Source organism: Falco cherrug, chromosome 4 (genome assembly GCF_023634085.1).
Source record: "Falco cherrug isolate bFalChe1 chromosome 4, bFalChe1.pri, whole genome shotgun sequence".
In the NCBI taxonomy this organism is placed as follows: Eukaryota; Metazoa; Chordata; class Aves; order Falconiformes; family Falconidae; genus Falco; species Falco cherrug.
In genome coordinates, this window is record NC_073700.1 from 47,796,394 (window position 1) to 47,811,268 (window position 14,875).

The following is a 14,875-nucleotide window of genomic DNA, read 5'->3' on the forward strand; positions in this document are numbered from 1 at the left end:
GTGCTTGTGCCACCGAGGCTCATCCTGGTTTAGAGAGACCAGCCTTGGGCATTCAGGGACCACAGCTGACTGCGGGCAGCGCAGGGTCTGCCAGGGTGTATGTTGCTTCCTGAGGTGGCTGCAGAGGGAGAACGTGCACACCTACGCACCAACCGCTAAATGACACCAAAATGGCACATTCTACAGAAAAAACAAAACAAAACAAAAAAAACCAAAACCCCAAGTTGGTTTGTTTTGGCTGCCTGGACAGAAGTGGTGATTCACTGCAAAAAGCACAGGAGTTTCTTCCTTTTCTGCCCCATCATATAAAACATTTTAAAAACACAAAAAGGAAAACAAAACCTTTTTTTGACCCAAAGCAGCTCTTTACCCCTTCTTCACCCTTTTTTGATTCAAAACAGCCCTTCACACCTTCTTCACTGCATGTCCAGTGTGGTTTTGGGGCTCACTGACAATTTAGGAGCCTAGTCTGGGGCTGAGGGAATGCATGGTCCTCACTTCAGGGTTTTTTTGAGCAGATAGTGAATCAAAACATTGGCTAATCATCTGGATGGTCTCCTGTTGCCAGCATAGCCAGGCTTAGACCCGAAATGCTGAAGACACTTCATCCACCCGCTTGCCTGCCCTCCTCACTGCCCCGTGCTGAAGCCAGGTGCAATCCTACCAGCCACCCAAGTGCCGTGGCCACTCTCATCTGATCACAACCCGATGGCTCAATTAAATCCCAAGAACAGGAGAACTGATGCAAGCCACCTTGTCACCCGAAACCCACTACGTCATCCAGGCGGCTCTGCACTAGCCCCTTTGCTTTCGTGATGCCACCAGGGTGGCATCACCACTGCTCCCCCGCGGGGCTTTTCTCCAATGCAAATCAACGCAGACTTATTTATAGCACTCTTATCCCAGTGAGAGCGCCTATTTTGGGCTGATGCTCAAGCAGCAGAGCAGCACAGGTTATTTTAACCTAGCGTTGGTTTATTTTCAGAGCTGCCCTTCTCCACACGTGCTCAGAGATGGTTTCCAACCACCAGGCGCTTTCAGGGGGTGGTGAAGCCAGGGGCGGGGGGAAAGAGGAACACGCAAAGAAATTTTATAGAGATTAAAAGCCAAACCAGTCTCTGCAGCAAAGCTCCCTTTGACACACCGCTTGCCTGGGATCCACGGGGCATCTTGGAAGGGAGATCTTTCTGCAGGACAGGCCATGAGCAAAGGGCAGGAGAGAAAGGGTTTCTGGGGCAGATAGCTGAGGGCCCAAGGTGAGACAACACACAAGAGGGGAAGGAGAGCAGGATACACACAAGAAAAGGAGAGCTGGATGCTCCTAAAGATGTCCAGGGTTTCAATGTGGCAACCCTAGGCACAGGAGGGAGCAATAGCATTGTTCAGCAGAGGTGAGACAGTTCTGTCCTCTGCATCCAGGGGACCCCAGCTCTGGTCCCCCCACAGGCCATCCCAGAGGAGAGACTCCTAGAGCCACCCTGGCTGGGTCCAGATGCTGAAGGAAGCAGCTGCACCATTTGCCAAGCACCATTTATCAAGCAAGACTTCTCAGCTCAGAGCTGCACTCGCCAGCAGCTACCACTCTGCAGCTGATCTTGCGGCCCCATCCCCAAAACTGGGGGTGCCACATATGGGGGTCTGCCAGGACAGCAGCACGGGGCAAGGCAGCCCTACCAGCCATGGCAATGGCATCCAGAGGCCTCCCAGTTCCATCCCCCAGCATGGCAGCAGGACCAGAAAACCTACTCACCAGGCCAGAAAATACCTTAAAAATTAAAATACATTAAAAATAAAATAATTCAACAAGGTCTTCCCTGCTTACAGAAGAAAGCACAGCAGGGCTCCTCCTGTAGCCCTTCTCCCACATCCTGCTTTCCAGCCTCCAGTCCCTACCGCCTCCCACAGCCCCAGCATCCCACCACACACCTTCCTCTGGCCTCAGTTTCCCCCTCCACAACCTGGCTGATAAAGGTGGGGAGGGGGGAAATGGGCCAGGGGCACCTGCAAGAGAGCACAGCACTGCACCATGCCCCTCTGTGATCCCACGGATCACACCACCCTGCTGGGAAGAGTGAGTCAGGGCCTCAGCCGCTGCCAGCCCATGTTCCCAACATCCCAACATGCCACCTTGCAGTGCCAGCCCTGCCCTCCCAGCTCCCCTAGGACCAGCAGCAGGCTGGGAGGGAGCCGGTGGAAACTGTGAGGGACAGCAGTGGGCAGACCCCTCAGATGGGGCACTGGGGGGGGCTCACTGCCCCCGCAGCAGCCACCCACCACCCCGTGCTGCCCAGCCTGCCCGTAGCCACATGCCGACCACGTAGGTCTCAATGCATTTTTATTAAATTCTTACAAAACAGAATACAAAATTCTGGCATCAACAATTGTTATAAAGGAAAACTTCAATTCAGCTGTATCAGTTCACCTGGTACATACAGTAAAGTGCTTGTTTTTGTGGGGATTTTTTCTATTTTTTTTTTTTTTTTTTTTAAGTTTTCATTTTTATTTTCCAGCCAGCCCCCGAGTGGAGACTGCTGTTGTACAAACCAACAGTGCGTTAACATGACTCTTGTCGAACCAGCTTTGGCAGTCTTCATCAATTGTAAAGTGGAGAAAGTTTCTCCTGTTTTGATAAAAAAAAAAGTTAGCTTCACAGTAAACATTTCTAACCAGTTCTAAGTCGAGTTAGTTGGCTGAAGGAAGGGTGGGGGGGAAGGAGAGGAAGCCAAAACGCCTAAAATTTCCAGCTTAAAAAAAAACCAACAAACAAAACCCACAACTTTTTGAAGTTGGTTTCCAAGACAGATGCTCTATGGGGGAGGGGAAAGGCTTTGAAAGAAGAGGAAGAAGAAGGGTGTTGGCGAGAGGGGAGAGCTGGTGCTGGACCACGGGGAGCATCCGTCTGGAAACCACCCTGGGAGAGGCACTGGCAGTGGGGAGGGGGATGTCTGGCCCCGGCACCAGCATCTCCCCAGCTGGCCTAGTGTGGTGCCAAGCCCTGCCCTGACAAGGCACCCATGGGTGCCCAACACTGCCACCAGCCAGGGCTGGAGGCATTTCGGAGTCAATCCCCCGGCTCTAGAGGCATTTGAAGATTCTCTACCAACACACCGACCCTGCCACGCACACCACACACCGGAGCTGCTCGGAGCTCACCGCCCCGGCAGCATGGGTCCCCCCACCAGCGCCATGCCAGGAGAGCTGGGTCCACGGTCAAACCGATCCCCCAAGCTAAAACACCAAGCCAAGCCTGGGCCAAACAACCAGCAAAGAGCTGGAGCGCTCCCCGGCACTCCCATCCCCTCGATGCAAAGACCCACAGCACCTGCCAGCATCCCCAGCCGAGGATGCCCACGCGTCCGCAAAGCGCCCACCAGGACGGGTCCCCGCACTGCGCTGCTCACCCACGCCTTCAGCAGAGTGTGTGTGTACATTTATATAAAAGAGATATCTTATGCATGGGAAGAGGAGGAAACAGTTTGCCAGCAAAAGCACAGGGGGGCAAAAAATATTTCCGAGACATCCCCCTGCCATCCCCTTCCCAGGATTTTTTGTTATTTTTTCTTTTAAAAAGGCTGCGGCGTGCAGCAGTAACAACAGCTTTCACAATACCAGCTCAAGGCATCGCGTACTGTACATCATTCAAGTATTTCTTAATATAAGACAACAAGGAATTATCTACAACTGATAAAAACAAAATAAGCTATAAAAAGTAACAATGTACAATCAAGATGGATTTTTTTTTTTTCCTTTAAAGGAGGCCTCTCCGGGGTGTCCCAGAGCCTGCGTGGGGGGGGATGTCTCCCCTCACCACTAGCCCACTCCTCCCCACCCCACATGCTGGGAGCAGGGGCACCCGGGGGAGAGGGCAGATCGCAAGTGCGAGGCAGTTTTGGGGGGCTGGGGGGCGGGCTTGCCCTCCCTGACCCGATGCTGCTTGGCGGAAGGGCTGGGAAAGGTGAGAAAAGATGGTCCCTGCCCCAAACTCCATCAACACCCGAGATCATCATCTCCCAAGATAACTCACACAAACCTCCCTGAAACAAAAAACAACATATATTGCATAGTATTGCTGTCAGCAGTCTTAAAATAAAAAGGAAATTTTTTTCCCACCCCACCCCCCCACCCCCGGGGACAGTGACTGTTTTCAGCTGAAGACCTGGGGAAGTCTCCCCGGCTCAAAGCCAGCTCCCGAAGCCTTCACCCGCGCACACGAGACGCACCAAGGCTGCTTTTTGCCAACTGTAAAGCTCGAAGCATGGAGTCGGAAGGGAAAGGAGATGGCTAACGGAGGGGGGGCACCCTCCTGCCCGGTGGGAGCTGGGATGGCAGCGGGTGCAGCAGGTTGGCACAACCCGCAGCCACGCAGGTTTGCTGCTCTGGTTGGCGCAGGGGTGCGCGGAGGAGCTGGAGGCCAGCCCGGCTCCGAGCACCGGCACCACTCGCTCGCCTGGACGGATCCAGCCCTGCGCGGCAGAGAACAGCCAAGGGCCTCACCCCCACTCAGCATCCCAAATCCTTTCCCCACGCGCGTTCCCAACGCAAGCTGAGGAACGGGCAACACCATGCATGCAGACACGTGAACACGGATGAACATGGATGCACATGCACACACACACGAACACACATGCCCAGCTCTCCCCCAACGCCCGACAGACCCTGCACAACGCAGGCGCTGCTGCCCCGACCCCACACCCCCTGCCCCCACATCCCAAGCCCTCCCCAGGCTGCTCCCCCGCACTGCCGCTCTTGGGTGCTACCACCAGCCTGGCCGCTCCCCCACCAGCATCCTTGGGGCACTTGGCACCCCCCCGTGCCCCCAAGACCCTCCTGCCACCACAGGCTCGGGGCCAGCCCAAAGCCACACCAGGTCACACCACCCCGCAGTGGGTCCCAACGCTATTGAAGGGGGGGTTTCCATAGAGCACTCCGCTATTCCCAGAGGGGAATTTTTTGGCTGCTCCGGCTGCCCTGGAGACCTCATTCCCCGCCCCCCCCCCCCCCCCCCCCACTTGCACCTCCACGAGGGCACAGCCACCAGCAGGCAGTCCTTCTGAAAAAAAAGAGGGGTGCAACACCCACCCCGGCACAACAGCATGGCCCAAACACCTGCGCACCCCCCAGCTCTGACCTTACCCCTGGGGAGCTGCTGGCCAGAGCGCAGAAGGGAAGGAAGACATTTCTCCGTGCCCTGTAGAGAAGCACAGCTAGCAGTTTAAAACTAACAGTAATTAAAAAAAAAATAAAATAATTTTTAAAAAAAAAAGAAAAAGGGGGTGAATAGCTTATTCTGGAAGCGGGCTGCCGAGGAGAGAGGGTGGTTCGGTGGGATGGGGCACTGCTCCCTCGCTGACACCATCTCTCCCCGGCCTGAGCAGTTCCCTGCACATCACCCACCGTGTTTCCCCCCGGAGCGCAGCCGGGGACACCCCCAAGCACGGGACGGAGGGGGCTCCCCGCACCCGGGAGGTGCCTCCTAGACTCCCAGGAGGGGGGGTTTTTGTGGGATCTAACCCGACATCGGAGAAAAACCTGCAGCTCCGAGGGGAGGGACAAGGTTAAAACGCAACTCCCGTTGTTGAAAACGCGACCGAGGGTCTTTTGTTCACAGTATGAAATGAGCTGAAATCGTCAAAGCAGCCGCAGATACAAAAGAGTCCTTTGGTGTCAGGGAGCAGGGGCGGGGGGGGGGGGGGGGGGGGGGGGGGGGGGCAGATGTCAGAGAAAAAACCAAGTCAGGAAACAAAAGTCCATGTGTCTGTCAGATGTCCTTGAGTGTGCCCTGGGTGAAGCAACCTCACGCTTGATTTAATACCTTAAGAAATAAAAATAAAAAAATAAAAAAATCTTAAAACAAACCCTCCCACCCCCAGACCTACAAGATCAGCAAAACCTTGGAAGCCAGCCACAGGGACGAGTCCTGATCTTGTCACTAGCCAGAAATGGTGGGGGTTTTGGGGTGGGGAGGAAAGAAAGAAAGAAAGGAGGAGGGGGGTGGACACAGAGGGTACAGCAGGTCCAAGGGACACAGCTCAGGCTTGGTCAGCCACCAGGACCAGTGGGGCCACCAGGTGCTGCCCGGCGGCCACCGCCTTGGCCAGGCTGCTCTTCTGCCGCCGCTTGGCCAGCTTGGACTCGGAGGGGGGGGAGAGCTGCATGGCCCGTGAGGTAGCTTTGATGATGATGGGTCGTGCTTCCTCCTCCGCCTCCTCCTCCTCGTCTTTGTCACGCCGTGTCAGCTGGCGGTTGACAGCGATGGCCTCAGCAGCAAAGGAGGTGAGCTCTTTGGCACTGCTGTTCCTGCGGGGGAGGCAGGGGCTCAGGGTGGGGAGCGTGGGGGGGCTGGAGGGAGGGTTGGGGTGAAACATCAGGGTGTCCCCTCTTTGCACGCACGCCACACCAAACGCACAGCTCCAACCCGCATCACATGCTGCATCCGCTGCCCAGGCAGAGGCCCGCGGCAGACCCCCCAAAAAGCAGCAAGAGCAGACAGCAGCCCCACTGGGGGGAGCAGCCAGGATCGGGGGGCTGGAATGCATCCCCCCACCCCAGGGCCACCCACACTCACCTCTGCAGGATGATGGGAGTCGGCAGGGTGTTATCCGGGGCGCACTGCAACGAAACACAGCCTGTCAGAGCCGGGCACCCCCCAGCAGTGTGTCCCCCCACCCCTGGTTTTCGGGAGTGGGGAGGGGGGCGGCGGCAGCACTCACCCCCTGCACCCAGGGGTGCTCCAGGACCTGGGCTGCGCTGAGCCGCTTCTTGGCATCTCTCACCAGCAGCTTGGAAATGAGGTCTTTGGCTCCAAAGGAGATGTGTGCCCAGTCCTTGTCGGGGAACTCGTACTTCCCCTCCTGGATGCTCTCGAAGAGCATGTTCTAGGGGGGGGCAAGGGGGAGAAACAGAAGGGGCTGAGACAGGAGCGGTGCCACCAAACCGGTGACAGGTTTCGGTGATGCCAGCGTCCCCCACGTACCTGGCAGGTGTGGCATGCCTCGCCACGGTCCCCAGCCACAGTCAGAGCCACAGTGGCCCACGAAGGGGGGGTACCCGCTCAGCATGATGTACAAGATGACGCCCAGGCTCCACAGGTCGCAGCGCTTGTCGTAGATGGAGGCCTCCTCGTTGAAGGCTTCCACCACCTCCGGGGCCATGTACTCGGCAGAGCCGCACTGTGGGGAGAGGAGGGGGTGAACCCCAGCACGGGAGCCCCCAAGGATGGGGGCAGAGATGGGATACAGCTACAGGGTGCACTCTCTGGAATGAGGGTGCAGGCACGGCTGCTTGCCACAGGGCAGATCCCCCCAGCGGGCTTCCCACCACTCCTACCACGAAGGAGATGCCACAGCCCTTTTGGGGGTCACCCAACAGGGGGGTGGTGGAGAAAAAAAAAAAACACAAAAAAACCCACAAACACAAAGGGCTGCAACCCCTTCCCGGGAAGCTGGACCCACACCCCACAGCACCATCACCCAACCGGCTCAGCAGGGCAGAATCCATCCCACCGCCTGGGGAGCGGCCACAAGACACGGGGCAGGCAGCGATGAGCCTGCTCCCTGCCAGAGCAGGCAGGGGATCGTGCCGGAGGAGTTTAACACTGATGCAAGGAGAGGCAGAGCCAGAGCCCGTTCCTGCTCCAGGGACTCTGGGGCTTTCCAGCACACATGACCCGCAGCCCACACGGGCCTCGTGACCAGCGGAGAAAAAAAGCTGCAGCCAGCAGATAATCACCCCATAACGAGAGGCCTCCTAACGAGAGGCCTCGGAGCCTCAGCAGCTGATGCCACCACAGGGGGGGGGAAAAAAAAAACAACAAACCAAACCACAAAACAGCCACACACCAAAACACAAACCCCCCAACCCCAATCACCGGCACCCTGCAGTGGGGCTGGGGGGGAGGCACCCCTCTGCCCCTGCTGCTGAGAACAGGGAGACTCGGAACACCTCAGAAATCCTGGTTCTGTCCAACGTGGAGGAACGAGGGGGACACGGGGGTGTTTTGGCCCCCACCTCTGCTGTTGTGCACCCTGCATCGGCTGGGCTCTGCCCTCCCTGGCACGTCAGCACCCCAAAAACAGCGGGGTGCAGGGCAACACCCTGCACGGGGGGGGCCTGCTGCTGGCGATAAGGGGAGCGGGGCTTTTTGGGGGCAGGGGGGGACGGGGCAGGCTCAGCATCTCCCCTGGAGGGTGCGACAGCTCTGTGCAACGCAGGGGTCACCCCAGGGCTTTTGGGGCGCCCAGCCAGCAGGGTGTGCATCACAGACAAGCAGCAGCGGGGGGGGCAGGGGTAGCCCCCTCTCACCCACAGCAGGGGGAATCACGGTGGCTCCCCCCCAGCCTTTCGCCTGACCCACTTCTCCCCGCCAGCACCAACCTCGGTGCAGCCGCCCCCACCGGGGCTGGCTGTTGCTAAGGCTCGCGGCCAGCCCGGGCTCCGTGCCAGAACCCCCCCCCTCCACCGCCCGCCCCCCCCCCAACCCCCCGGGCATTATGTAACTGCATCTCGGAGGGGACCACAAGCAGCATTGGGGGGGGGGGGGGGGCGCAGTGCTCACACACAGCCCCTTCCCCAAAGCTTGCAGGGCATCTGGGGGCTCCGACAGCTCCCCCCCTACCAGGGACGTGCCCACCCCCACCCCCTAGACTCTTGCACACTTACCGGGGTGAGCAGCTCCGGGGTGGAGATGGGGGAGCAATCGCCGTTGAGTTTGATGCCACTTCCCAAGTCAAAGTCACAGATCTTCACTGGGGAGACCTGGGGGGGGGGGGGTGGGGGTGGGGGAGGAGGGGGAAGAAGAGGACTGGTTGGGGACCCCCCCCCAGCGGACCACGGCCTGGCTTTCATGCCACAGCCACCCATTTACACCCTGTCATGCCAGGCTTCACGCTGGCCATCTGCTGCTGCAGCAGCTTCGCACCCCCCCCCCCCACCCCCCCCCCAGGGACCCCCCGGCCCCAGGCAGCAACCCACTCACCTGGTCCGGGCTCTCACACAGAATATTTTCTGGTTTTAAATCTCTGTGTGCAATTCCTGGGAGGGAGAGAAGAGATGATGAGGGCAAAAATCCCCCCGCCCACCCTGCTGTGCAAGACCACCAGGGTGCAAGGTCTGGGGGTGGCACAGGACCCCTCCCCACCCCAAATCACCACCCGCCTTGTGGCAAAGGGCAAAAATTGCTGCTGGCCCCGAATCCCGGCCGAACCAGAGGAACAGGCTCTGCACCACCAAATGCCTCGTGATGCAGCTGGGCCTGATCCTGCGCGCCCAGGGCGGGCCAAGGGCGCAGGGAGGCAGCACCCCCGGGGCAGGGGGGGGCCACAGGGCACCCCAGCTCACCTTTGTTGTGCAAGAAGTGCAGGGCGCTGGCGATATCCCGCACCACCACGCTGGCCTCCAGCTCGTTGAAGTGGCGTCTCCGGTGGATGTGGGTCAGGATGGAGCCTGCGGCCGGGAGAGAGCAGAGGGGGGGCTCAGGAGGGGCTCCTGCCACCCTGGCTCCCCCCGCCCGGGCACTGCACTCACCTCCTCTCATCTTCTCAAACACCAGGTAAAACCTCTCCTCCTCCTCGAAGAACTCTATCAGCTCCAGGACATTCCTGCGGAGACAGCGGCATCAGCCAAGCATCCCCCAAAACCTCCCGGGCTGCCCCCTCCCCACAGCCCCCCGCACCCCCAGCCAGCGCTGGTTCCCAGAGGGGGATGCGGGATGGGAAAATTGGGTTTCCAATGATTGAAACCACACGGCCAGGGCCCCCCCAGCCGCATTCCAGGGGGGAGAGGGACTTTTGGCGCCCGGCTCCACTCCCTAATTGCTCGCAGACCCTCCTGGCTCACTCGCCCCCCTCCAGAAACAGCCCCGCTCAGCAGCTTTCCGCGGGGGGATGGCAAACACCGCAGCAGCGGCTTGGCTCGCCCTTCAGCATCACTCCAACTTGGCCACTGAGGCCCCCCTGTCACGGCAAAGTGCTCAGCATCACCTCAAGGATGCTCCCACACCAGCCAGGGAGGACGTCGGGGCCAGGGCTCAGCCCATGGGTGTCCCGAGCATCAGCCTGGTCTCAGCCCAGTGCCTGCAGTGGGGGATGGGATGGTGGCTGCGCCCCGCAATACCTGTGTCCCTGGCACTGATAGAGCATCTCCACCTCACGGAAGACCCTACTGCGAATGTGACCCAGGCGCTTCTCTATGATCTGGAACACAAAGCCGAGGGGGCTCAGGGAGAGGGACTGCTGCAGGGGAGGGGTCAGGGGCTCACAACCCCCCTCACCCCCACCCAGCACCTCCACCCAACCAGCTCTGGGGGCACCCCCAGGGCTGGGCAGAGGGCAGGCAGGGGTGCCCGAAAGGGTTAAGGCAGCAGAACAGGCTGTTCCCAGTGGCGGTGCCAAGCCGCCCGGTGCCGCAGCCAAGGCAGGTCCATGTGACACCGCCGAGCCCCGGAGCAGCCATCCGAGCCCCGGAGCAGCCATCCGGGTGGCAGAGACAGGCCCTTCGCCCCACCAGGCACCGGCACCCAAGCGTGCCATGGGGTGGTCAGGGGGTCCCCACCCACAGCCTCATCGGGGAGAGCTGGGTGGTCCCGCTGGCCCCAGCCCCGGGGGCACACAGAGCACCCAGCTGCCTCAGTTTCCCCACCGGGCACCCAAAGGCCTCCCCGGGGTGACGGGGGACACCACGTTCCCCTTGCATGTGGCTGCGTTTTGACACAGGACCCAGCTCAGCCCCCTCGCACCACTGCCAGGGGCCACCGGACCACCATCCCCGACCCCAAAAGCAGCTGGCTCACCCCAACCCCCCCCCCCAGCACCCACATGCACGCAGGGGCATGGAGACCTCCCAAGGCGAGCAGGAGCTGGCCACCCTGCCAGCACCACATGCCCCTGCTTGCCCTAAGTCCCCAGACGCGTTGCAAGCGTTAATTTAATCTCCCGTCTGCCCTAATTTACAGGGAGGGGAGCGTGGCTAAGGGGGTTGACCAAGGTCCTGGAGCCGGGCGGTGGCAAAGGACGACGTGCCACCTGCAGGGCCCAGCTCTGCCACGCTCCTGCCCCTCTCGTCCCCTCCAGCCCACGAAGCCAGTGCCCCAGGCCAGCACCAGGTGGTTGCGGCAGCTGGGAGAGCTCAGGATGAGGAGGGTGGCAGGGGAAACTGAGGCAGGGGGTGGGAGGGAGCCGGGTCTGCAGCCCCATGCAGCGGCGCGTTACCTTCACGGCGTACTCCTTGTTGGTGATGAGGTTAACGCAGGACTGAACTCTGGCGTGGGCCCCTTCTCCCAGCACCTCCTCCTGCAGCTGGTAAACATCTGGCAGGGGAGAGGCTGCCTGAGCTGCCACCCCACCACAGCATGGGACACCGCTGCTGTCCCCCGGTCTGGGGACGCCAGGAGGACCCCTGCCCTGGGTGGGACCCCAGGGTCCCCAGGCAGCCCAGCTCACCTTCGAACCTGCCCGAGAAGCTGTCGGTGGCTCTGCAGCGCTTCTTCTTCTTGTTCCTTTTCTTGGCATCGGGGATATCGATGGGTTGGCTTGAAGGCATGTCTGCGGCGGAGCAACGCCACCAGTATGAGCCCCCCCATCCCCCCCTCTGCGCCCGCAGCATTGCCCTCCTGGGGCAATTCAAGGAAGGCAGAGGGCCAGCACTGTGGGGTCTGAGGGAGGGGAAGCCCCCTGGGAGGGCACCCCAGCTCACCGGGACGGGGCGGGCACTCAAAGTTGAAGACTGGTTCCAGGTGGTTGGACTGGTCGAACTCCAGGTCAAAGGGGTTTTGTCCCTGTGGGGGCCAAGAACAGGAGTGAACTGCCCGATCAGCTGCCACCAGCTGCCAGTGCCGAGCCCGGTACGGACACGGTGCCCAGCGCTCTCCCAGCCTCAGCACACATCCTGCCTGCCCGCCCTGCCGGTGTGGGACACTGGCTCAGGGTGCTGCTGCCGGAGGGACATGGCAGAGCCCGAGGAGGAGGAGGAAGGGTTGGACCACATCTCCTGATGAGGATGGTGCTGTGGGGTCATGCCCCCACAGCAGCAGCCCCAGGCCAGCGCACTGGGAATGCTGAGGGGCACTGGGGCCACCCACACCGATCCTGCCCCAAATCCCCCCGCAGAGCCAAACCACAGCGAGGGTCCTGAGGAAAGGCACAGGGCAGGGTGGGCTCCCGAGCCACCACGCCGCGTCCTCCCAGCTGGCCACAAGGTCATGGTGGGCCGGAGCCCACTCAGCCCCGCTGCGGTGAACCTGGTGAGACACCTGTGCCCTGGCAGGATCAGGCCCCCACCCCAAACCCTCCATGCACCCCAGATCGGTGAAGGGAACTGCTGCCTTCCCCCCTGGCTCTGGTACCAGCACCCTAAAGGGGCCACAGGGACCCTCTGCCCCCACCCCGAGCCGCCCCCCCAGGGGCAGGGCAGCGCTGGGGGGGTGAGAGGGCCCCGTCCTCCCCAGGGTTACGAAATCTGGGTGGAGGTGGCAGCTCCGGCGGCGTTCCCATTCCCATTCCCAAACCCGCCCCGGTGCCCCGGTGCCCGGGCCGGCTGCCAGCCCCAGCGCAGGAACGCCGAGCCCAGCCACCGCCACCAGGAACAGCCGGTGAGTGCTGGGGTGGGTCTGGGGGGGCCGGGGAGGTCCCCACCGTGGTGCATGGCGGGGGTCACGCCAGGAGCACCCCCCCACCGAGCACCAGGCCAAACCTTTGGGGCCAAAATGCTCCTGCCCAGGGTTTTACCGTTTCCCCCTCTCCCCCCGCCAACAAAATCTGATTTTACCAAGGACCCCCCCCCCAGCACAGCCCAAGGACCCGACATCAGGGCAGCTGCCCCCCTGGGATGAGCACCCCCGGCCAAGTCCCTGCACGGTGGGCAGGATGAGGCCTCCCGGGGGGGGGAGGCACACGGGGGGCACAGGGCCCTGCCAGCTGCCGCAGCACCGACACACAAAAGGTTTGGGGGATGGGAGGCGTGGGGCGGACGCTGCACACCGGCTCCATCAGCACATCCGAGGTGTCTCCCCCCCCCCCCCGGTCCCCAGGCACACGGGGGGGGGGATGGGGGGGCGGGGGGAGCCAAACCCCAGCCAAAAGCTTTAAAAGCAGGATGAGGTGTCAGCTAAAATAAGCCGGGCAGGTTGGGGTGAGCTCCCGGCATCCCTCGGAGCGCCGGAGCCAAACTAAACAAAGATCCCACCAAGATACACGGCGGGACAGGAGCGAGCGCCCAGGGGAGCAGCACCCGGCAGGATGCGACCCCGCACACCCCGAGCCTGACAGCGGCCGGGATGGGTGCAGCCTGACGGGGCCCCGGGCAGGATCGGGCCCCCGCACAAGATGTTTGCACAACAGGTCCCGCACCGGGCAGGGCCTGGGCACGTTGGGGCGGAGGCAGCTGGGGGGGGCGGCACACGACAGCGCACACACACACACACACCGCCCCACGGGGGACCCCGGTTGGGAGCGCAGCAGAGCAAGAGCAGCCTCGCTGCAGCATCCCAGCGCCCAGCCGGGGCGGGGAGGGGGCTGCAGCCTCGACTCCCGGGCCGGGGGCACCGGGAGATCCTGCCATCTCGGTTTGGGTTGCAGCATCCCGGCAGTTCCCTCCTTCGGGGAGAGGATGGGGGCGGCAGGAGGCAGCTCAGCCCCCCCCCCCCCCCCCCCCGGCAGGGGATGCGGCACAGAGCGCTGCAGAGCGCAGGATGCGGCCGCCGCGGGCCCGCACCGGCCCAGCCCGCACCCAGCCCCCCCGGAGCCCCCCCGGGCGGGCAGGCGAGCAGCTCCCTACCTTGAAAGAGCGGTGGAAACCCGGGATCTCTGATTTCTTCTGCACCATCTTGCTGTGGGGGGGGGCGGCGGCGGGGGGGGCGGCGTTGCTGGGAGAAACGAAGGCGGGGGGGGGGGGGGGGGGCGGAAAAAAAAAAAAAAAACGGGGAGGGGGGGGCGGGAGGGAGGCGGAGGGACGGGCAGAGCCGGAGGGGAGCCCGGGGGGTGGGCGAGACCTGCGGGGAAAGGAGGGGGGGGGTCAGCCGGCTGCGGCCCCGCCCGGAGCCCCCGGCCCCCCCCGCCCGGCGGCGCTCACCGGCGCGGCCCCGCAGAGCCCCGCTGCTGGTGGCACCGCAGCCCGCACCGCCGCCCGCTCCACTCCGCTCCGCCCCGCTCCGCCGCTCCGCTCCGCACCGCTCCGCGCCGCCGGGAGGGGACGCGCCGCCGCCGCCCCCGGACGCTTTATAGCCCCGGCCCCGGCCCGCCCCGGCCCGCCCCGGCCCGCCCCCGGCCCCCCCCGCGCTGCGCCCCGGCCCGGGGCACCCCCCGCCCCCCCCCCGCGGGCACTAACACCCCCATCGGGGACACCAGCACCCCCCCGGCACCCACTGGGGACACTAACACCCCCGCGGGGACGCCAGCACCCCCCCGGCACCCACTGGGGACACCAGCACCCCCATCGGGGACACCAGCACCCCCCTGGCATCCACAGAGGACCCCTGCACCCCCCCCAGGGACACCAGCACCCCCCCCGGGGACCCCTGCACACACCCTCGGGGACACCAGCACCCCCCCGGCACCCACCGTGGACACTAGCACCTCTCCCGGGGACACCAACAACCCCCTCGGCACCCCCTGGAGACACCAGCAGCCCCCCCCTCCCCCGGGACCCCTGCACCCCCCCCGGTACACACTGGGAACACTAGCACCCCAATCAGGGACACCGGCACCCCCCCGGCACCCCACCCCGGGGACACCAGCACCCCCCCAGAGACCCCTGCACCCCCCTGGCACCCACCGGGGACACTACCACCCCCATCAGGGACACCAGCAGCCCCCAGGCACCCACTGGGGACACCGAAACGCCCCCGGGCACCCCCCGTGCTGCCCCCCCTCCCCCTCTGTGCTGC

At 62.7% G+C, this 14,875-nt stretch overlaps 1 protein-coding gene across 1 annotated transcript; it reads right to left on the reverse strand.

Annotated features, from left to right (window-relative positions):
* Window positions 1-2,318: 2,318 nt before the first annotated feature.
* Window positions 2,319-14,199, reverse strand: MKNK2 (MAPK interacting serine/threonine kinase 2). The gene is given in 15 exon segments (XM_055707765.1): window positions 2,319-6,297; window positions 6,566-6,609; window positions 6,711-6,875; window positions 6,974-7,003; window positions 7,005-7,169; window positions 8,659-8,754; window positions 8,975-9,030; window positions 9,337-9,441; window positions 9,523-9,596; window positions 10,111-10,190; window positions 11,205-11,302; window positions 11,436-11,537; window positions 11,689-11,770; window positions 13,768-13,981; window positions 14,062-14,199. Coding segments are annotated over 14 exon segments (1,413 nt in total). The 5' UTR covers window positions 13,816-13,981; window positions 14,062-14,199; the 3' UTR covers window positions 2,319-6,029.
* Between the last annotated feature and the right edge of the window lie 676 nt (window positions 14,200-14,875).